The following is a 24,365-nucleotide window of genomic DNA, read 5'->3' as shown; positions in this document are numbered from 1 at the left end:
TACGTTACGTAAACTTCGCGAAGCAACGGAAACCGGCAGGCAATTATTGATATGTTCGCCTTAGCATAATTTTTTTCCTAAAAACGTCTTTGCGCTCTATTTTTTTATATTTCTATATACAACCCACCGAAACATTTGGTTTGGGCGTCGATATTTTATTATGAGCATAAATAGAAAATTTAGTAGTATGAGCTTTATCATATTTAGCATTAATCAACAGTGGCTTCAGGAAGCACGTACCCATTTCACGACGGCCGACGGAGTTTTTTCCCGATTATTACATTGTAGGCAGATCGCAAAAATTTAGGCGACGACAATGAGTTAAGGCTTATCCTGCAAATTAGCTGCTGGAGGTATTCAATTGAAAAGCCAGTTACTGTCACTGCAAATGAAGGAAACTGAGGTTTTGGGTACATTTAAGACGGTTTATGATCTGTGAATCAGGAACGTTCGAATCATCTGATCTAAACGCATATACAGCAGCTCTGTTTACCGTTGCGACGGATCCTTCTACCAGAGCCACCCTGTATTCAGATCTAATTGCTCGGCCACGGAGGAACTGACTGAAGCGAACATACGAAGATATTGATGCGTGTTTAAATAGAATATTGGGGATCATACGTTGCTGAAAAACAGTCTATGTAAACGATATTGAACTCGAAACCGTGGCGACATCTACAATACGATACGATATACTTTGCTTTATCGTTAGTAGCAACTGTGACAATAACGGCAGCAGCGCATGATGCGGCCGCAAGAGAAAATAAAGGGCGTCGGCAATTAAATAAGCAAATCTATATCTATAATGGAGAGTAAAGGGCACGATTTTTCCACTGTGGGGCTCAGTGCAAAGAAGTAAACGATAGCAAACAAATCGGCTTGTCTACCACCCTATCGAAGTGCTATGGACATGCGGCACATGTGACTGGGCGCTCCGTGCTAGGCACAAGCAGGCCGCTTACTATGAAAGTGGAGCCTTTATCTGGCTCCCGGCTAATAACAAATAAGCTTTTGGTGAGATCGAAGTAGTACAAAATGCAGTGCGTACGTAGCGCTGCGTTTTCTTTCGAAACGCACACACGCAGGAATATGAAGAGGCGACAACGGACTAGGAGAGATGGGGCACCCAGGAGCACTCGAGGCGCTGCCCGATCGCCTGGCGACATAGACATAAGTAACGATAATACTATGATAGAAGAAGCAACGGAAACCGATAAGATCAACAAAAATAAAGTAATGGCTCGCTTCGAGTATTTGCGTACGCATGTAGAAAATTCATCAGTCATAAACAGGACTCACATACACGGCAATAATGCCTGTTGATAAAGGGATGCTCGGTAATGCCCCAGTCTGATGATCGACAATCATCGCCGCTGATGAGGCCTATGGCGTTGCCATCATAATTCTTTGGCTACTTTGGTTATTATTATTATAATTACAAACGACGCGGTCCGTGACTGTAGGAAGCAACGAAAACCAAATACGCGATTATCACAACGCCTAGTCGTTTACATGGGCTTGCGTAGCCGCCATATGATTCGCTGGGTCTTGCGCGACAGTCAGGTGACAGGCATTGCCATAACAGTTTGTTCGATAGACGAGTCGCGCTTGTCAAGCGTTTAGTTTTCGTTTGTCGCGAGGCCGCTAACGAATACAAACACCGACAGAGCGTGATCGGTGGTACGCACTTGAATGCTCTTGGTCCCGGTTACGTAACGTCTCTTTTATTATAGCGACAATCTATTTTGAAAGAATTAGTAATCGCGGCAGAATACGCTGATAGCGGAGTCGAGATCAGCGATTCGGCCGGACTCGTTTAAAGTTTTTTTTTCTATCAATTTCTTCTACCAGTCTTTGAATATTTAGCGAGACAGATCGGTCGTAACGTAGCACAGCGACACGGCATTAAAGTCATGCATTATGTATTTTAACTAAAAGATAACAGTAATACAGTATGAGTCTGGAGAAGCTGACACAACATCAGAGAAGAAACATGTTCGAATGACAACCGCTACTGATATCACCAACGTATAAAACAGCTGTTAGCGGCGCGTGTATTCATCTACATGGCCCAGTACGAGTGTATGTACGTGCGCTCGATAGACCCACGATACCAATGTAGTCCACTATGAACGCTTTCTCCCTGGCTACTCAGGTTCTCTTAACGCAAGCTAGTACAAAATGCCTTCTACGACGAGCGAAGGGGCGCTATCAGCGCGGCGGTCATATAGATGCTGCCGTAAATACGGGAGTTGCAGCAAAAATTGGTAAAGATGTTAACAAGGTGGTCCTTCGACCAGACGACCGGACGGACGGTCTTTTTGTCAGATGCATCGTCCAGCAGCAGCAGCAGCAACATCGGAGCGGACGATGGCGGATATAATCAGATCTGGTTGATCTTCGTTCGGTTCAACTGCGGTAGCTGTGATACGATCCTCCACCGACTGGCCAGCCGTTTGATAACATTTAGAAGGACAAGAGAAAAGAAATAGAAGTGTTCCCAAAAAGAGCCCAGAAAAGAGGGACGATGCGGTGAGAGAGAAGAGCAAGGTACTAGAACGTAAAATCTGGACAGTATAGACGATGACGACGCTGAAGCACTAGAACAGAAATAAAAACAGAAACCGCAGCAAAATGAAGAATATGGGATACGCGTCCAATAATGGTGCTAGTGCCGCTAAGACCAAGAAAGGGATAAAAATGATAATAATAATGAATAAAGCGAAATCATCCAGGGAGACAGAAGATCAACTCGACAAGAGAAGGCTACGGGCTAGCGGAAACGAGAAGGTAGAGGCTTAAGGGCCCAAGAGACAGGGGCCTGCAGGCACAAAAAAATTGAACTGTTATAATGATTGATAATCGCTCATATCGAATGCAACAAGTATAGAAAAGGACGATATCGGTTTGTGCGATTTATCTTGTGGGTATGATTTGGCCTGTTTTGTGATCAATAGAAGGCAGATAGGCAAGCAAAGTTGTAGCGAGAAAGACAACGGACATAAATATGCACACGGTTTGCTCCTGTTTGTATCTATATTTAATAATATGAATAATAATAATATTAATAATAAGAAAAAGAAGTGGAAGAGGGCATCACACTAGCCAGATAAAGCCGCGAAGTTCGCCACGTTCTGCATCGCAAGCAGCATTGTCACACTCCAGCAGAAACAGCCAGATACCACCTTCAAGAAAGCGTGTCCGCGCCGATGGCTCGACTCTGATAAGACTTTAATAAAAATAGATACAATTCAACCTTTCGGACTTCTATCGCTTGCATGAACTTCTAGGACGATTGCTAATACCACGGAGTGTTGCCAGTGTAACAGGAGAAGAAAAGGGAAACGAATCCTTTTTACTTTGCCCATGTACACGTGTATGCATTTTGTGTTTGGGCAAATCAACTGAAGGCCAGCCTCCTGGGTTTGACTTAATCACTACTCTGAAGGTTAACAAAATCAGTGTATATTTATGCAAATTTTCGTTCTGTTTGCTAGAAGCTCACCTAGTCGTTGCCTAATCGTAGTACGCTGTCTAGCGAGGACGACGGGGTGTTAGCCAATAGCGCAGGTATATTGCCTCCTCGACTATAATGACACCTACATAGGCATATGTCACCTGTCGCGTAATTAGTCATAGCAGCGAAAACGAAATGGAGTTGTAAACAAAAAGAGGCCCTCTTCTGTCTGGTGACGTGTGCGGTAAATGGGGGAAACGGTACCATATGCACGATTCTAAACCGAAGAAAGCTATTTCTAAACGTTTTGTCGTTCGTGGATCATTTACTGCATAGCTGCGATGCTGTGATGGAAGAATGGTTTTTGTGATTGCCAGGATATAGGAAATAGCGCACCGCGTAATGAAAGAACGAGACGAGGATATGGATGATCTGCATTAACGAGTAACTGATGTTTTGTTTGTGATAATGCCAAACAGCCATAGAAACGAGCGAAAAATGAAAAAAACTGATGGTAAATACAAAGGTATCATAAAATAGTACAAATGAACCGCAAGGTTTCTAGGTCCCTTTGTTTTTGTTGGGGAAATACGTGTAGGAGAATAGCGTCTGCTCGAGAGATTTCTATTTCGAGTCGTAGATTTGTGCGTATGTACATCCGATAGCTACTGCAATAGGGGCTGTGTGTGTATATATATATATATGTGTGCTCTCAGCGCGTATTCTTAAAATATAGATGCCGAGCGAAGATCACTTAAGTGTTTTGATCACGTCGTTCTCCTACCGTTGTTGCCGAGTTTTTTTTTTTCATGAAAAAAAACAAACAAACAACTGGTCTAATTACGTTCACGGTACGTTTGAACTTAACCATATCCTTCCTGCCAAAGGTCTTCTGTGTAAGTTGCATAGGTCGATGAAATGAAAAAGCAATTGGACAAAGTAGTTTTGAGTAGATTTCTAAATAAGACCAATATCCTCGTCTAAGAAGTGCGACTTTCTCTAAGTCGTTATTTCCCTCCTATACGTATTGGCTAACCAATGCTATCTAAGAAGTCGAAAATAGAAGGCACGGCCGGCCCGAAATTCAGCAAAAAAAACAATTCTAGTATGTTAGTCATATTCACAAGCAGGGAGTTCTCGGTGAATAGGAGCGGAACCATGAAACTTCAGTCTTCATGCAGCTCCAAATGTCGCTTCGACCTACTACAGATTTGTTACTTCACCTATTATTTCGCAAGATAGCAGCACTCAGCCTGACGAAGTACTTCCTTTTAAAGCTGGTGATTGAATTCGACGCTGTTACTAGCATTTAACGTTGGCCGTCCAGCAACTCAGAGTCGCTGAGTCTCATAGTCAGAGACTGTGGTATTCTTTGGTATCGGTTCCGTGCGTCCTTTTCCGAAGAAGCTCACGATACTCCGCGAATGCAATTATGTCATTGTTGACCGCAGTCGCCTCGAAAAGGGTACGGCGAATAAAGCTGCTTTGTAAAATTGCTCACATTGACGTACACGACGCGATCCTATGCAGCAATAGGTGTCCCAATTACGCTGTTACGTTATATTGCAGTTCCTGCATATAGAAAATATGTCGCAGTACATATATGTATATACATATATGTACTGCGTGTATATATATAGAGAGAGAGGGGGGGGGGGCGAGGGCGAGGGCGAGGGCGAGACAGATGCATCTTCCGTAACAGCGATCGCTCCACTGTATCCAACTCCGATATGGACCAGACTCAAGCTCTCTTGAGATTGCCGGCAAGGTGCTCATAACCTTGCTGGGTCAAAGTTAAAGGTCGCTGGAGGTCAGGCGGTAGTCACGTTACAAGAACTGCAATTCTAATAATAACAAAAGTAACCGGGCCGCTCAGTCCGTTGATCAGGTGAAGCAACTATCTTTCTGGAGACGGCTCTCGATGTATGTCCTCGAGCTTTCAAATGCCGACATATTTAGATCAACATAACTCTCTATTAGGCGCGACGCTAATAGGACGTTCTTGTTGAATCCACGATTCACCTGTACTTCTTCGGTCACTTTACGATGCTACAGACATTGCCCTTTTTTGTATTACTTCTTATACGTTTATATTACACAACAATGATACATATTTAATCATACGTAGATATTCAAAATGACGCGACGCCAAAATCACGCAACTGCTCTAACTTCTGCTCTCGTTAATATCGAAGTTGCTGACGGAGCGGTGATAATAGCCCTTCTATCTGGAGGGGAAGCTTATATTCGTCACTATTCGGGATTTGCAGAGCGTCTGGTTCATTGCGCGTGGTGTTCAAATGCATCCGTATATTTCAACACGTTCGTCGTCGTTGTAACGTGTTCCAGTTTGTGTTTTTTTTTTTTACAAACGACGTTACACTTATTCCGACGCAGTGGCTGTATTCATTGCGCGTTTTTCATGAGTGCATAAAATGTACGTGGGCCCATTTCAGCAGTGCAACAATACCGAGCGTATGGATGTTGTTATTTTTTTCGCTCCGTCTTCGGCTGTTGGGCAGCGGCGATACTTTTCGCGACTTTTTTAGCAGCTCCCGTGACTCACGACCCTCGTACTGGATTTCGCCATCATCGGCGTTTCTTCTTGTGCTGTCTACTGCTTACTGTTGCGACGCTCGTTTTTGCTTAGGCGTAGCTGCACCGAGGGCCGTGACTGAGGGGACTCTATTGTATTGTATTTTCTCCTATAGCTCCTGTTCTTACCTCTTGTTTTTCATCTTTCTCTGCTAACGCTGACGTTGACGCCGCTGCTGCTGCTACTGCTGCTGCTGCTGCCGCCGGTAAGAATCTGTCAACTCCCCCCGATCCATTCTGTGTATTGTGTAGTGTCGGCGTCACTGTTGCACGTCGTCCCCATCAAATCCGCCTTCTTCGCCGTCTGTTGACTCGACTTTATCTCTAGTCGCGGTTTTGACCAGTGTGACCGGAACATACCGACGGACTCGGGTCGGTATAATCGCGTTGGGGATCATTGGCTGATGACAGACGCACAACAACCGTCCTTACAAAGCAGCTTTATCGAGTAAACGGGCAAAGTATTGTTGTTTTGCTGCTGACACAGTAGACTATGCGGTGGCAGTAGCCTTGTGATGCTTGTTGCTGCCGCCGCCGCCGTCGTTGTTTCACCGCTATACTTCATCTGGGGTTCGACCCATCATCCACCTCTCCTCGTCTATTCTCCGTCTGAGCATCGTCTTTTCTTTGCTCCTTTACATTCGATGTTGTTGTTGTTGATGTTATCATCGTCGTTGTTGTTGTGGTTATCTGTGTTGTCCACAGCCGTGGTCGTAGTGGTAGCGCTGCGCCTTTCATGTGTCACGACGAAAGTCTTGGCGTCGGCAGATCACGAGCGGCCCTGCCCATCGAGCGTCAGGCAACCCGGTCATGAGCGTTTACGTGTGCTCCCGTTTGAATGCATTCGCATGCGCTGTTATTCCGCCAATGCGATGTGATACTCCTGATCGCGCTTCCGCTAAAACCAGAAAGTCGGCGATGGCAAGGATAGCAGTAGTACTAACGCATAGACACGCGAACACTGATAGCGACACAGGCACAATAAAACGAGATATAAAGTGATCTCTGTAGAAAAAGAGAGCCGGCAGCGGTAAAGGCAAAACGCGGAGTATTTCAAAACGCTGTAGGTTACACATATTTATACCTGTGTCCTGTCTAGGAAAAACAAATTCTCCATACATTATTATTATTCGGGACGTACTTCGCCAAATCTCATCTTAATGCTTATGAACCGCAAATGGGAAACACAATGGATCTATATACACGAACGATAAAACTAGTCGGTAGCTGTCCACTGTCGGTCAATAAATTGCACGATAGACAGATATGCTAGAACGCTTCATCGGCACGACTGATTCATTATTTCGTGACGCGGTATATATACATATGTATCTATATAAATACATACACAATGTAGTACCAATTAGATTGGGATCGAATAGTCGAGCCAAATTGGCCGTTCTAGATTGTCGATGTCGTCACCGCTAACGAATCATTTTGTTGCAACGCGGCCGTAGGTTGCACTGACTGTCACAGTGTTATTATAATTGTGTGTATCTATCTGTGTGTGTCAAACACCTGATGGACAGCCCGGCTGACCTTCGCCCACACTTCAGCTTCACCAGACGAGGTATCGAACTCGAACTGCTTGCGTCGACCACACGACTCGCTCAGTCGTTTGGATACGTCCCGTCTACGGTCACTTCCTCCGTAGCTGACGCAACGAGTGACAACATGCAATGGCCAGTATAGAAATGAGTGCGGGGCGTTCGATTGACGAACGCAGGTGAAGCGTCAGCACCAATAAGGTGAAAGGAGATAGGACGAAAATGAAGTCAGTGCGGTATATGCGTGGACGATATGCGTAGGGAAAGATTAGCAGCCCATAAGCAGCTAGCTGGTTTTTCGTTCGTCGTTGGTTTTCGTTGCGTCACAACGAGATCACGATATAACAAGGTGCTTCGCAATGGTAGTAGGGTAGACCTGATTCTGTCGGCTTCTGATTGATGGCTTTTCTCTCGCTGGGCGTTAATGTTCGTGAGACGTTTATTCTGTTTCGTTGGCTGCTCTCCCCAATACAGCTACAGTATACGGTAGTTCTACAGTGAACGGCAGTACCAGAACATTGTTCATCAGCTATGTTACCCGACATACACAGTAGCGTATCTGTCGCCTGATGGTTGGTGTTGAGGTGATTTCGATCGTCACTGACCGTTAACGAAAGAAAGTCGACAAAAATGTAATATTAGAGAAGAACAATACAACCGCTACCGGTTATCTCGTCGTTTTACCGCGGAGCGACCTCTTCATGTTTGCGAGTGGTTACGGCCGTCACTTCAGCAGCGCATGTATCTTGCGGAGGTCTCGTGGTCGTTCCGTACCGCCCCGTTTTCGACCTTCCGTCACGATTGTACGTAGGCCGATGATGGATCCTGTGACGGCGTCGCGTAGGGCCTTACAGCGAGGGATCCGCCGAGAACACACTAATTACGTATTGAAAATGGTATTGATACTACTCGTTGATAGCTTCAGATCGTCGTGGGAGCATGTGAAGTAACGATCTTCTTTGTTCCGATTTACTCTAACGCAAGCGAGCAGATACCGGTTACTAATTGAAGTATTTTGGGGGGTGAGCGTATAGAATTCGTTGACCGTTAGCTACTCTTTGGGATACGAAAAAGTATGCCTCGATAAAACTTGAACCGCAAGTAGCTCTCTGGACACGCGAAGGACGATCTAAGCAATAATGAATTCTAGATATTACGTTATTCTGTCTATTACTGATGTTACGGTTATGACTAAACCGTCTTATAACGTTCTGTAATTAGAATGGTTTGTTCGTACATTTCCATTACAGATAACACAACGTCAAAGGGTTCGAGCCCGAGCGATGACGAAGTCGAAGAGATTATGGAGGGGAAGGAACTTCTAAAAGATTCTCTTGTCCAAGGTAATTTTAAAGTTATTTTTTAAAAATTTTTTTAACATCATTTTCTAATATAAAAGACTATAGCGCTAATCAACATGCCAGGTAACAATCAATACATATGTATAGATAATCATTGCCGGACGCTCGGATCGACTTAGATAGTGAATCTGCAAAAGAAACTGAACTAATTGGGGTATGACAGCGTACGCAAAAACGGCATCACTTTCTGTTCCAGGTTTCCAGTATAACTGCTCTTAGCAGATTTAATCTGTTCTACGTTGGTAGACCACGATTTTTATGTTTTTTTTCCGGCAGATCTTCCAGGTAGAATTCAGTGTTTACAGAACAAGAACTGTATGTATGTATGCATGTGTGTATGTATGAATGTATATGTGTGTGTTCGTGTATACATATGCATGTTGGTGTGTGTGTGTGTGTGTGAACGTATGTATGTGTGTATGTATGTATGTATTACAGGAAATACTAGTGCATTATTGTTATTACCAAGCATATCCGTATCCATGTGGCATATGAAGGTGTACGAAATACTCTATTTTTTATGATAATCGTCTTGGTTGTCATCTGGTCCTAGCTACAGGCGTTAGAAGCGAGCAAGACACACTTCGTCAAAAACTTCAATGGGAGTATTTCCGTAGAGGTGTTTTAAGGGAAAACAGTTCTACACACATGCAACGTAAACAAGGGTAACATCGTTCGCAAACAAACTGCAGCCAGGTAGCGTACCTGGCCAACTATAGCGGCAGTGCCTAAACGGGTCGTTCTCATTAAAATCATATATAGTACTGTTTGCTTTACAAGCTTTGTGTGCATATGCGTAATAGTTTACATAGATACGGCCAACTAAATTCACGATAGGGTTGAGGCTGGGTCGGTCATCGTCTTCGACGGTGCCCTGCGGTTGTTTTCCGTTGCTGCGCGCTGCTCGCTGTCCGGCATGTGCGCTATGGAGTCGGGTTTTAATGAGAGCATTTGTGCGTGAGTTCCATAAACCATTTTCAACAATAAGCCACCGAACAGTCGAAATGCTGAATGCACTGTTCTACAAGTTGCTATCGCCGTCACAATTTTAGCGGTTGTGACCATTTTATATCCAGCGTGGTCTGTTGTCGATATTCTTCCTGTCGTCTTCTCCTTGTCGTTGTCAATAACGACGAAGAACGCATGCGGGACCAAGGGATCGGCGTCTGGCAGTCGCACTGCACCAGTTCCCGCCAGCAGTAACCTCCAGAAGCGACCATCAGCCAATGCAGTCTCTTTTACAGAATCGTTTCCCTTCTAATGTAACGTATTTCGTGCCGGTGTTACGTTAGATACTATTAGGTCACTTGTCTCTGGACCGCAAACAGACTAGTAAACGAGCGCTTGTCCCGTATCATGGCCGCTTCGAGCTTTCAGCAGCAGCGGCGGCGGCGGCGGCGGCGGCGGCGGCGGCGACGACGACGACGACGATGACATAAGTGACACTAGTGATCTTGCTCTGGTCTCTTTCGCTTTGTCACTGGTGGTCTCTGCCATTTTGCTATCGTTTTTCGTTCCGTCGTCGCAGTAGCGGCAGTGGTAACAGTGGTTGTCGAATCGTGATGGCGGCGGTGACGGCAATCTGTGCTATGGTGCGTTACAAAGTCAATGAGAAGTACGATATGAATGGGCTGAGCCGCGCAGCGTACCGGCCTTTCGCGACGCTTTGAGCCAACCACACAGATGTATGTCTCCCAGCCTCCCTCAAGATAAGCCTCGCGCGGCGGTCTATCCTCTTCCCGTGAGCTTAGTAGCTCTTTGTTGGCGTCGGCGGCATCGCATACAGCGGGCGGCGCAGGATCCTGATGCAACCAAAATAATCGTCCATAATGAATAAAACAAATACAACAGTTGTATGAACGGAGGGAACGATAGCGAGTGAGTCCGGGTCTGAGTTAGCGGAGAGTCGTCGTCGCTGCTGAGAACCACGCAGAGGCTTAAAGGACAAATACAATGGTTCCCAGCTTTTGCTACCGCTGCTCCCCTTTCATTTGGTCGATGAAATTCCAGCAAAACGATGAACAAACTTCTTTGAACTATATATCATTGTAAGTGTGTTTCTCTCGTCTTCGTATGTTGGCGAACGAGGCACTCATTGTCTGTTGACTGAGACGACCCTGCCCCGCCCGGTATCACGACCGATTCCGAAGCCGGAGTTTTGAAGCGATCACAGGCCAACACAATTCTATCTGGCTGCATACACAAACGCTCACACAATGCATAAACATCCTGTATCAGTCGCAGCCGTCGCTAAAGGGTCCTGCTGTCAGCACCAATCCCAATGGCGCCGTACGGCCGATCAATTGACAAGCGTAGAATCTTTTTCCTCTTGAACCTGCTACAGCTTCTGCTATTTCCTTCGGCGATAACAACAACAGCAGCAGCAGCAGCAGCAGCGATACGGAACAGCCGTATTCCCACGACCAGTAAACAAACACCGGGCCGCCACTGTCGTCGTTTTGCAAGAGTCCTCGACAAGGTAACAATTATGGAAACGAAGTAGTATTCACTAGCGTAATGTGCGCCACCTATGTAAAAGAAAAGCAACGAGCGCGTATAGACTCGACTCAGAATCAGATGACAAAGCCGGGGGGAAGGCAGACGGCCAGAAAGGAAACTGCGTGCGAGACAACGACGAAGTAATATCTGAAAATGCCTGAGACTATGATGATAAAGAAGCAAAGAGGAGTAAACAATAGCCTTCTTCGCTACTCTTCATCGCGTTCGTTAATGTTGTTGTCGTTATCGTCGTTGGCTGTATTTAGTCAGTATTCAATAAGTCTATATCATAGAAGTGTGTACGTAGGCGATGGGAATTCAAAGCGGGGAATGGTTAGAAAGATACCGAATATGACGGTGTGACAATGAGTAAGCTGACTAGTCTTAGTTTGCTGGCAACGAGGACTGAAAGATCGAAGGCATACATTCGACGATGACCCCCAATCGACTGATACTATAATTCTGCAATACAGGAAAAAGTCTACACCCAACAACGGGAGCGTACTTCGTACAAATAAGGGAAGTCACTGGCCATTCTTTTAGTGGCCGGACATCACTCTCCGGCGAAGCTTTGCCTTAGAGAATCAATTTATCGAACATATAGGTTTTTGTTCATATCATTTTCGAATACGTAGTTCTCAGATCAAATGAGTAAATCGAATTGAAGGCTGCTCGTATGCCAGGAGTCTCTATGGAGTGTACGACGATTTGAGGCTAGTACAAAATTCCGTACTTAGGGACTTCTGTGAGTTTCTATAGTATAGTGTACATAGAAACGATATACATTAAGGAATTATTGACATATCAGCCAAAAAAAAACGTACGGAAAACAGAATTTTCTAAAAATTCTAGCCTTGAGACCGACGGCTGCCTTTCAAAGGACGATCTAAGAGCTGATAAATATAGCCATTCAGTTGTGGCAAGTCGAACCTCTTTACATATATATATATAGATGTGTGTGTGTGTGTGTGTGTGTGTGTGTGTTAGCGTGTGTGTGTGTGTGTGCTCTTCAAAACATTGACGCTTCAATGTTTTGAAGAGCTACAAAAACAAATGTGAATATTTTTTCATTCTAGGAGATAGATAGGCTCCACATTGCATGTTTGCTTTGTCGTTACCACAGATCATCTCTATTAGTGTCTCTGTTAAGTAATGGCAGACATTCAAGCGTACGCGTGCACGAATAGCTTAAACTAAATGAATCAGTATGATAAGCTCAGCCAGCCCGTCCAATTCGCTAAGCGTTCTTCTAGCCCTCACGTACTACGACGTGCGAATACAAGCACGACATCGAACTAAGCATGATGAGCGTAGAATCATTTAACAGGTTAGTGAAGATGGTATATATATTGGTATAGCCGAGAGAGCAGGAACTTCAATGGCCCCGATGGCTAGATTCTATCGTACGTTATACGCAGCAGTCAACGTTTAAGTATTTTACTGCGCTACGGCTAGACTGAGCTTCAGTTGAAGACTTTCCTTGAGGAGTGTTAATGCATGCGAAATCGATGTACAAGTCATCATTACTGCGGGCCGATAGAAGCGTTCCAGTTCTATAGGCTGGACACAAAGCACGTGTCATAGATAGACCCGCATGACGCGGCCGCTGTTTCTAGCTGCTATTGCTTACCTACGTGATACATTATCGGGTCTCAATCGGAATTGACAGCAGCGTATTTAGTAGAATCGCTCTTAGTCGCTGCTAATGTGGCCGATAGGTTTTTTCTCGTTAGGCGCGCGATCTGCCAAGAAATATCCATCAATTGTGTACCACAGACAGGGTTTGGGCGACAATAGCTTAGAGCCCTTACTCTAAAGGTGGTCGAGCTTAATCGTACCCGCTTGACTTGCATCGTGAAAATTCGCCACCAGTAAATAGCTAAAAAACAGTCTGGCTATGACTTGATGTGCCACTGCTCAATGAGGGCTCAAGATCTTCCTAAACCTTTTGTCCAGGCCAAAAGCATACGCCCGAAAAGGGATACAACTTATCCATTGACCATGGTGCGTAAGGTGATCTCACATGAACCAAGAGATAGAAAGAAGTGAGAGAGGAAAGGCAAGCCACTGTCCTCATCAGGTACTCACCACAGATTTATTATTTATCTCGTATGTCTCTACCCCAAAAAATTACAGATCTCCGATCTGTTGTATCCTCTGTGTGTTTTGTGATTGTCTCATTGCTATAGAGGCGTATGAATAGAATATTAATTTAGTTTCTATTGTTTCTTCAAACGGTTCGTATCACGTGTCTGGGCTCAATTCATACGTCAGCATCACCCGCTTGCTTATTTCATACTGTATTTCCATAAAACGATAGCCTCATGTAGATCTACAGCTCGAAACCGTTCAAAAGCGTTGCTCACAATGAGTGTGGATATTTAACGCAAGTAAACACACTCAATCTATCAACGTATTAGGTATCATCCAAGTTGGCCCAAGGGTGCTGAATATACTGTGCCTCGCGTTGCGATTAACGATACGACGCACTAACGCCATGATAGTAGAGGTAACTCTCGTCTGAGTACAATCTATGGTACGTCCGTTACCGGGTTCTCATATCGATCACGCCATCTTCTGAGTTTTCTATGACTACCGCCTTTTACCCAAACAACTCACACATCCAACCTAACCAATAACCGCTATTTAGGTACCTGCTTTTATCCGATTGACGCTGACCGCCGATCATCCCATTTTAGCCCGTATCTAGGTTAGCTTTCCGTAAGATAGGTCAGATCAACGTAAGGTTGTCATAAAGTAGGCCTGTTCAGTCTGGTCCCGTATACGTACGGTGGCCGCAAGCGGAATGAATTTGTCTAATTTTTGAAAAATGACTTGTAACCCTCCCTTCCGACCTTGAATCTCGTTAACAAAAAAACTAGCTGACCTGGCAGAGGCGAATCGGCTGCTTCGGCCGTCTTAGAGACGAACCTGTTGAAGATCCTAACCCTCCCGTCGCTCAGATGAGTGACGAGTTCGTCTATAGTCTACTAATGGTGAAATCTCTCCTACAATTGAGCGCGAGATGTGGTCCGGTTCTTATCGGCGTCATTGCGTGGATGCTTTGGTGAAACAACACCAACAACGACAATCAGAGCTGAACGTCCGTTATTGCTGTGGAAACGATGCCATGCGCGTCGGTTTCCATTCCTCTCCTCTTCTCTCTCGCGTTTTCAGTTTTGAAAAATGCGATAGCCTTCAGTATGAGCCTTCATCGTCCGCGTTCCCGGAAGCGCCTGCAGTTTATCTTCTTCAGTTACACGTCTGCTGTCGAATCCCGTGTTGTATCGGCGTTTGTTCACTTTGGACGATGAGTTTTGATCGTTGCTGCCCGTTATTCTGCTGACTAGCCAGCAGGTAAATCGGACTCGTGGTCGACACTAAGAGACAAATGTTTGCGTCGAAGTTGAGTTTGAACTCAAAAGGGTTAAGCTTGGCCAAGCATCATCTTCGCCTACGACGAGCGGCCGCTATCGGCCGCTATGACGGTAGAAATGTAGGCCGAATTGTTGCGCGGGTGACTTTTTAACTTCTCAAGGAAACAGGCGATCTAAAGATATAGCTAAAGGTGCCGACCTAAGCAACAAACCGGCATCTGGCGTTTGTGCCCAACAATGTAAGTTCATGTGGGCACGGGCTCATTAAAAACGTAGTAGAAGTGCCGCGATGAGGTCACAGCAAATATAGATCGTTTTAGTTGTGAAGAAGAACAAGCACAGAGTGTGCGGCTTCAGACACCTTCTGCCTGAACCTGCGGACACCTTTGCGAACATTGCCGTTATTGCCACTCGCTAGATTTGCAGGATCGACCAGATTCTTGGCTTCGACATATATGTACATAGGCGTAATCTATCGATCCTTCTTACTATACGTAGAACAACATCGATTGCCGATACTGTTGGTACAATGCTCGAGAATGCCACATATTATCACCTTTCGGTTATACGACCTAACTTGCTTAGGCTGTGACAATAGTTCCATGGTTTACTTAGCTACGATAAAGATCCTAAGCGGATCCCTCACCAGCCAACGAACGCTTACCATGCACTACTTTATCAAGCAACCAGGCCAGTTTTGAGCTGACCTATCTTAGTAGCATTACCAAGATGTCATTACCGTGATATTAGTTTGCTTTTTTTGTATCAAAGCAACTCACAACGGCTATGCAGTCATTCTGCGATATGACCGACTGAGGGTATCTAATCGTCTGTTCGTTCTGGCCCGATAATGGCTTTGCCCCCCTTCTCCTTGGCTGGCAGACAACGCCGCCTGTCAAATGTTCGGAAGATAGTTTTAATCCCGATCGCCCATAACCGCCCTATCAGAACTGCTGAGACTATTATAGTTGTTACTGTTGTACGCATTATCATCGTCCACCTCTGCGTGCTTGCTTTTCGATTGTTGCCGAGCGCCACTTAACGGCGTGACATTGCACTAATGTACCACGGTCCTGTCACTTGCAGCAGCGTCTGTCACACCGCATCGGCGATTGGCGACCAATCAAGTGACCGATTAGCAACGGCCAATGGCAAAAGAACTCCAGAAACGGAAAGCGTTCAACAACAATACATCCATATATACAAATACCCATCTGTCTAGCCGTTTCTGTGATCTGTATCGGCGGCGCGGGCAGCCACGGCCAAACTACAAACAGAAGGACAGCTAGCTAGACGTATCGCCACTGTCGATAGGCTTTAACTGTGACGATCCGCTGGCCACTACCACCGATCGCTAATACCGACGCCGATGTTGATGTCATACTCGCTCTTAGTGCTATTTCTGCTGCCGTCACTACTGATGTCACATTTACGTTGCCGATGAGGTGAACGCAACGAGCCGACGGCGACTCCTAGATGTCGAGTGGTAAAAAACGGGCTAGCTAACAAGGAAAGACCTGCCGACCAAGAGCCCAAGGCGCTATCGGGACTCTGATAGTAGAGTGCGCAGCCACAGCAGCTTATGCAACAGCAACAACAACGACGACAACGGCAACCGTCACCGCTTAACGGTCGTCTGCAACTCTTAGGGGTTACCGCGATCAGCGATCATCACGTCGGCGGCGACACCGCCTCGGCGGCAAGCACTATCCAAAAGACACGCCTATTGGAGGCGTTTGCTGCTCTTGCTTTGTTTTCGCCCGCGTTTTGCTCGTCACCTTTCCATTCGAAATAGTTCCTGCGTTATCAGCCGCCCATCTGCGTATACCATATAGTTTATACGATTAGCATAGCGAAAATACTACTATATATGTGCCAGCACGATAATCATCAGAAGCAGAATTTCCCTACTTCGCCTCTTTGTCGCTCTTCATCACACATGTACACAGACGGACCGACAGAGACAAACGTAAACTCACGCATTAATACATACATACGTACGTACATAGCTCATAGGATGCACGTGAGTGTGTAGAGTGTTAAAGCCGTCAAAGGTTTTGCCTCAGTCCTTCCCTGCGACAATTTTGACAGTGGTCGCCATGCATGTAGACCGCCGTACCTTTTCCAGATGTAAAGTAACAAGCCGTTGAGACCTATCGCTTTTTGGTGGCCTCATTTAGGGCCGTAAAGGCTATTAATTCGATCGTGAAATAAAATGAAATACATGTGGAACGGGCACATATTTTCAGTACTAATTAGCCTGTTGGTCTGATGAATTGCATATATGTTCTTATAATGCATCGTCAGCTATGCATAAAAGCGAAGCCAAAATATACGCAGCGCTGGTTGCTAACAACGAGTTGAGATTTCGACCAGCGCCATGTTGATAAATTTCGATTGCATTATCTGGATGTTGGTCGTAGTGGTCGGAGCGTCCTGTATGCATACCACTATGTCGTCCGCACCGGCAACCGTCTGGGCTATATCGCCCCGTCGTCAAATCATTTGCGCCGCAATGTCCGACGGTCAACGGGGTTGGTCCGGAACGAAAAAGCTGTTCGATAATATACACGATAGCAGTAGCTGCTTTTATCTTAGATTTGTTTCTCGGTAGACGGTTAACGCTTAACGTAGACCGTCCAGCTCAACGCGTCGCAGCAGCTGAAGTCGGCGCTGACCGGTCCTGCTTTCGAGTTTCTTCGAGCCGACATCGCGCGGGCATTGCTTCTTCGAGACGCATCGCGAAGAACGGTATCATTCGTCGCGCGTTATGTTGCGTTGCCTTTCGATTCCTTCGTTTTGATTACTGTTGTCCCTTGGTCGTTCGCCCAGGCCGATTATGCTGCTATTCTAGCAGCTGGACCAGACACATCTATCTGACAGCGGGCCAGAACTGTTGCGTTTACTAGCCTTCTGAGACAATCTCGATCTGATTCCAGCGGCCGTCCAGGATGCGAGCTGAACTGGGTGGACTAAAGGACTAACATCTGATTAGACAAAATGAACGGTCAAAAACAAAAAAAAAAAACGTGTCGTTTTGATGGCTCGACCTGATACGGCTGTGAGCGGCGACGCTATGTCGTTATAACACGTCGATATAAAATCCGCGAATCTGAATGTAGTAAACAATATAGAAAATGTTTCGTCCCATAAACTATAATTGGTAACCAACATCTTTTTATGTTTTTAAACTGTACAATTCCGTTTTTATTTTTTTAAGATAAATTTTTTTAAAGATAATCAGGTAATTCCTTCTGTATGCGAGAAAACGAAAAATTATTGGATCCCGAATTGATAGTCATACAAGCCCCATGCGATCCAGGCCGCTGGGGAAACTGTCCGGGGTTTGGAATATGACGTCACTTTTAGAGCTCTACCCATATAGTACTGCCAAATTGTTTTCATCATCTTAATATGTGAATCTTTTGTCACTACTCTATCAGAACTATTAAAGCTACAATTTATCTGATTATAATCGCTTGTAATTTTGTTTGTTCGGCCATTTTTACAGTACGTTAGTCAGTGTGATCGCCCTGACCCTTGCAGATCGACAATATGCGTTAATGGGGACGTCATGGAAACGTGCCGGACCCACTAAACGCGTACATTAATCTGCACAGATGACATAATATGCTATATCGCCTATGGAAGTCGATACACTGAGGAAAAGTATGTTTTTTCGGTTACTTAGAATATAGCCGGATTTTTGCGCAGCACGCCTGGTTTTCACTACGATATCTATCACGCTCACGAACATTTGATGATCAAAACGTGTGGCTATGGTCTCGAACGCGCAAGACGATGACGCCGTTGAATTCCTGTCTCGTGAGACGCTTTCATCAACTGCGAGCGTCCCCATTATGTACTGCAGCGACAGCAGCGCCTATAATCGTCCTGTGCCTAACAACAGCCATTGCCTTCCCTTTATTGACTGACCCTAACATTCGAATGGCTGGATACACAGATCTTTCCTGAGGTCTGCTCAGCTTAATGCTATGTTTTAACGTTTACGGTTTCATCTAGAAGACGCTTGTTGTTCTTGTTATTACGATATGAAGCTCGGTGTCGAACGATGAAGTGTCGCACACGCACTGCTGCTCAGAGCGGCAGAGCAGCGTTTGTATTTACCACACGTACGATAAGTGTACGTCCCCTCGACGAATAGATATGACCTAATATAGCACGGTCAGGGCTTACCAATGGTCCACAGATGTGGCATGTACCTATTGTTATATCTCCTTCGATTCGTGCGATTTTTGTGTAGGAATACTAGTAGTACCGCCAGTAGTTCTCAATGAGCACATTTGCCCAAAGGACAATTTGGCATTGAAGCAATAAGACCAGACGGTGATACCCAAACATCTCGTGTCACCTACAATCGCATCGACCAACCCCCCTCTAACTGATGGGCAAAGCCCAGCGGGCTCAAACCCGCATCGTCCCGTTTAAAGCCCAATTTTCCCTGCAATATTAGGGCATGTTGAGGAACAGAGTGTCAATCGATAGTATCATCGATGTCGATTAGATAGGGACGGCTCGAATGCCGTCGGTTGTGTTCGTACGCCGACAGGACCTGTTTTCTGACTGTTATGATTATTTGCTACAGCAAGACTACCAGTCATCGCGCGAAATTGCCTCTCGGGAGAAGAAGACAACATCCGAGTCAGGCGATAGATACCTACTAGGTTTGAAGTAGGCAAATGGAAAACAGCTCGGTGATAAGTCGCATTTAAAATTAAGATATCTTTTATTTTATCTATCAACAGGCCGCATAAATGATTTTGGTGTGTCCTTTACGAATGAGCGTGGCTAAATTTCCTTTCCTCAGACGCTGCAATAGCTCTGTCGAGTGAAAACAGTATATGGTTTAAAGATATCGATATTACTATGCCGGTATTTTGAGCTTAGTAACTGGTGTGTTTGTAGGATTATAAGCATTTAATCACACATGCTACGATGGTTTGAGCAAAAAATTCAAGCCGAGAAAAGAGAAAGCGTCTTCCCCTCACAAATGAAAAAGACGGCTGACCCTAATTACATCATTTATACAATATAACGTAATAGAAAAAGTACGGTTCACATATACGTGTGAGACCTCTGTGCATCTTTCCTGTGCGATTTCCAAGATATACTACGCATTTTTACCTGCTAATGCCGTACATGATCAGATTCGTTTGTCGTTCGTGTCGGTCTTCGCTGCGACTGTCGACTGATGCAAGAGCTGATACAACGGAACAAATCGGCTGCTGCCGGGACAAAGTCAGGCCAAAGTGCAACGGGCGCATCCCCTGGAAGGTTTTTTTAGTTGGCTTGTTTGCAGTGTTACCATTGTGCCTTTGCGAGAGAAGGCTGTCAGATGACACCCGACATTCGGACCTTTACCTCTGAGACGGCGACGCTCGTTGACAACAGGTCAAGTGTCTTCGGGTCAGGCAGAGGTCAGTCGATTGGCGATGTACGGTTGAATTCGATAGCAAACGAAGACCGTCTGATATATATGTATAATTGTAATAGCCGCCGCTACGGCTGAAGCGACGACGGCCGCAGGAAAAGTCGATATCAGTAAAAATTTCTATATTCGTCGGCGGACGCGTAAACAGGGAAAGGTGAGATACAATTCTGTGCGCGATAACGACAATTTTCGTTATGAACATCCCTGATCAGAAAAGCGGTTACATCACGCACGATGCTATCAAAAAACAGTATAATAATGGTAACTTTTACCTTTGCACTGGTTTATCTGATATTTTTTTACTGCAAACGTACTACGATTGTGTTACATCTGATAATGTCGCTTTGTCCGATTCGCTGTTGATTCTGGCGTATTCATCATCGGCCAACGGCTGCCCCGATCTACAGACGTCCCAAAAGCTTCGACTAATTCGAACAACGGAAAGGAGCCACTTTAATATTATATTGTAGACAAAATTTTTTTATCCAAGGTGTCACGACAAAGTTGACGCAATGCTTATCACTAACAGTGTCAGTATACTTTAACCCCAGTAGTTCACACACGATCTTGTACTAATCACTGGCTGGCTACTACAAGGGGCCGTCGCCCCCTTACTGAACGCTTCTTAGCTTTTATATTGACGAAACTGCATCAATCAGCTTGAAACCTTCTCGGAATGGAATTTTCAAAGTATTCTGTCTGATTCCCCATCGAAAACTGCGCTGAAACATAACGAAGGACAACTGTCCTATTCATTATCCTGAAATTTCCATGGCGTGTTAAAAAAGGATCTGTCTACGAACAGGCTCAATAGCAAATTTGACACGCGTTAATTAATAAACCAATTGCTAAACTGGCTTGACATCAATGAATGGCTGCAACGATTACATGAAACCTGACAGTTCGACTTCAGGCACAGCACTCCGAAATCCCCGCCCGTCTCTCCGAAGTGGCAGTATCAGAACTCGTCGATCCTTGTAAGGCCAGGCGTATTATAGGTTTCTCTGTGTCCAAGCAATCCAATGGCGTCCATCAACATTTGAAATCAGCTCAACTTTCACATCGACAAGTATTTGTTATAGGCAGCAGCAGCAGCAGCGGGAACAAGATCGAATAACGATAATCGAATCCACCGCAACTGCCATGGCGCATCGTTCACAAGTAACTCATACGATCTTCGCTTTAACTTCAGCTCACATACAAATGGAAGAAGCCATTACGTGAAACGTACGTACACTATTGCCGAAAAGCTATCCGTTCACTAACGTTTTCCCGCAACAAGTGAATACCGGTTCTGTTACTGTTACCAGTGATGCAGGTGACCTGCATCAGTGCCGCCTCTAGTAACGTTTAAACATCTAGAAACAGCGGGTCTGTCAATCATTTTGAGCTGGCTAGCCGTATCTAATTGTCAGTGTTTGCCGACGCAACTTTTACTGAGCGATTTAGCATTTTTTGCTATATTGTTTTCATCGCGTCGTAGCAGGTATTCATGGGCGCGTTTTGCTCGGCTAATTGCCCCTTCAGGCACGTTTACCAGTCATGCTAGAAAGCCGTCAATGACGAGTTCAAAATGAGAGCTTGTTTGACGAACGTGACAGCGAACTGATGGGACGCTAGCGGCCGTTGATTATGCCGATCGACTACGGGAGGCCCCGCGGGAACGTGAAAATATCACAACATCGTACTGATTAATATCGAAGTCCAAACGGTGAAATAAGTGATCATTCTTCCGAGTTAACTACACGTAGCATACGTACAATAACAAAAGGGCCGGATCATGGCCATCGACGAACAGGATGTCGGAGCTACACACGGACGGAGCCATGGGATATCGTAGGCTTTAACTAAAATGGCAGAATTCACTTCACAAGTCGCTCATGTAATGCTTCAGAATCCGCTTGGCCCTTTTTTTCAGTTCAAGTGTTGCGTCTAAATGTACACCAGACTTTGTGCAAATGCCGGTTTATTTATTTCTTAAATGATGACAGGCCAAAAAAATAACTACTCTATCGTAATGACAATCAGATCGCTCGAATTCAGCTGTAGGGCTGAACTTCATTGTGTGAGGTTCGTACACTGTCTTATGGCCCATGTCTCTAGTCAATGTTAGTCGTTTTTAATTTGCATGTAGCGCATTGCTTATTGATTGATAGCTTCCTCACTGTTATTAGGGATGGTCAGGTGAAGCGCACGCGCTAGGCAACAGCTGCGAACATCTGTCCAAAAGGTGTGGTCCGACTGGCGGCGAGGCAGCTGGCGTTTCATTTGAATCTCTAATGCCCTTAGCCATGGGCATAAAGTGACCACAGGACATATAATATGCGATTGTGTATTGTGTGCATGTCTCTTGGCGTGAGCTGAGAAACTGCAGCCACCGATTTGAATACGCCGCGAAGGCTATTGAAGTAGTAAATAAATGTAGTCAAGAAAAAGACCATGTTAATGATGGCCTGGTAGGTTATGCATTATGTAAATGTTATGTTCCAGCAAGTTACGACAGCGGAGCGTTGCGTCGCGTCGGCAAGTTCATAGACAGCCATAGGTCCTCAGTGTGGTTCATTTTTGGCGTCTGACCGACGACTGACCCCGGAACGATGCACAAGCATACAGAATCCCAGGAAATATCAGGAAGATTAGGCCAAGCCTCCTGTAGCCTTCTGTAGTCTAGTCACCTTATCAGTCAACCCTAGCCGAAGAGTGAGAAGGTCGATCTATATCGAGAGTCGGTTTCCGCGTGGCAGTCGCTTTAAAACACGGCGGCAACGAGACATTTTCGTTATTGTCAACTTCGTCCTTGTGGGTTCGCGTTTTTTTCGACTTCGTTCGAGATTTAATATACTGACATGCGCGGGTGCATGGAAGAATAGGCACAATCAGCATATATTCTTATAATGGCCACTCAGTTATTAGTAACAGCCGACGATGTTAGCTAGACGAAGCTAATATGAGTGCGTGGACATTAGTTTAGGCGTCATTGGATCAGCAGAAGTTGTATTTGCGGCTCACATACGACAAGAGTAGGCAAGTGTTTATTATGACGAGCAAGCATGGATCTCACAGGAGTAACATACCTATAGACTAACCATGCTATATCAAAGGATCAAGGGCGGTCCATGCTCGGTCTGCAAAGCCTATGTATTTTGGCCTTAACTGGTTGACCGCTAAAAACTGCCTGCGGAGATGTTCCACTATTCCCATGCCGATATCTCTGGCGATACCTTAGTACGAGAACTATGTCCGCGATTAGAACACAAATTTAAGCTATGATAAAATCGTAGCCACCTGGAAACGAGCCTCACTACAATCTACCATTGAGTTATAGGAACACACATGAGTTAGCGGATACTATATCAGAAATATGTATGATATCACTTTGTATATACTTTAAATGTCCCACAGGAGTAAGTAGTGATTACTTTGAATAAAGGCTTACTAAATTCTTTGAAGTTTATCAGTTCTAAACGTATTGCTACTTCGGCATGTATCAATACTATATTTTATCTAATAAAACTGTATTGAGAATTGCTAGGTGCTTAGACAGCGAAGACAGCGGTCTCATGCTAAAAAAACGACGCCTGCTGTTTTCATGAGATGGTTAAACGCACACGAGTATCGGCTGCCTTAAAAATAGGACGCGACACCTATTTAGGACCTTTCCAAATTAACTCTTCTGGTTGCATAGATGAATAGATGCTGCCAACCCAGTAGCGATCAGCAAACCCACTGATCTGGGAACACCTCACCTAATAGGGGCAGCTCAACTACCTGAACTAACCGGAACGAACTAACCCTGAACCCCCTTATTTTGTCAATCATTGCGAGGCCAACAAAAGAGGTGTAATCGTCTAGGTGGCAGTGTGGCGGCGGCAGCAGCTGTTATTCGTTTCATACAGGTTGTAGAATTCAACATAGATATGCTATCGTGCACCAACGTGCCTTGATTTGTATCTTTTCACTGAATATTCGGATAATAAGTTCGCGTGCCCTTGCACCACTGCTCTCGCTAGAGGAGTCGCCAAAGGCCAAATCTCGTAGGAAGACAAATCTTCGTAGAAATAATATTCGTACCGAATA

At 45.1% G+C, this 24,365-nt stretch overlaps 1 protein-coding gene across 1 annotated transcript in view; it reads left to right on the top strand.

Moving 5' to 3' along the window:
• The window catches only part of LOC111252600 (uncharacterized), a 213,519-nt gene that overhangs the window by 163,386 nt on the left and 25,768 nt on the right, over positions 1-24,365 (top strand). The window contains exon 4 of the mRNA XM_022810775.2: positions 8,850-8,942. Within this exon, the coding sequence (XP_022666510.1) occupies positions 8,850-8,942 (93 nt within the window). The remainder of the gene's footprint in view (positions 1-8,849; positions 8,943-24,365) is intronic.

The sequence above is a fragment of the Varroa destructor genome, unplaced genomic scaffold (genome assembly GCF_002443255.2).
Source record: "Varroa destructor unplaced genomic scaffold, Vdes_3.0 BEIS01000006.1, whole genome shotgun sequence".
In the NCBI taxonomy this organism is placed as follows: Eukaryota; Metazoa; Arthropoda; class Arachnida; order Mesostigmata; family Varroidae; genus Varroa; species Varroa destructor.
The sequence above is the reverse complement of the archived record's forward strand: the minus strand, read 5'-3'. Positions and strand labels throughout refer to the sequence as shown.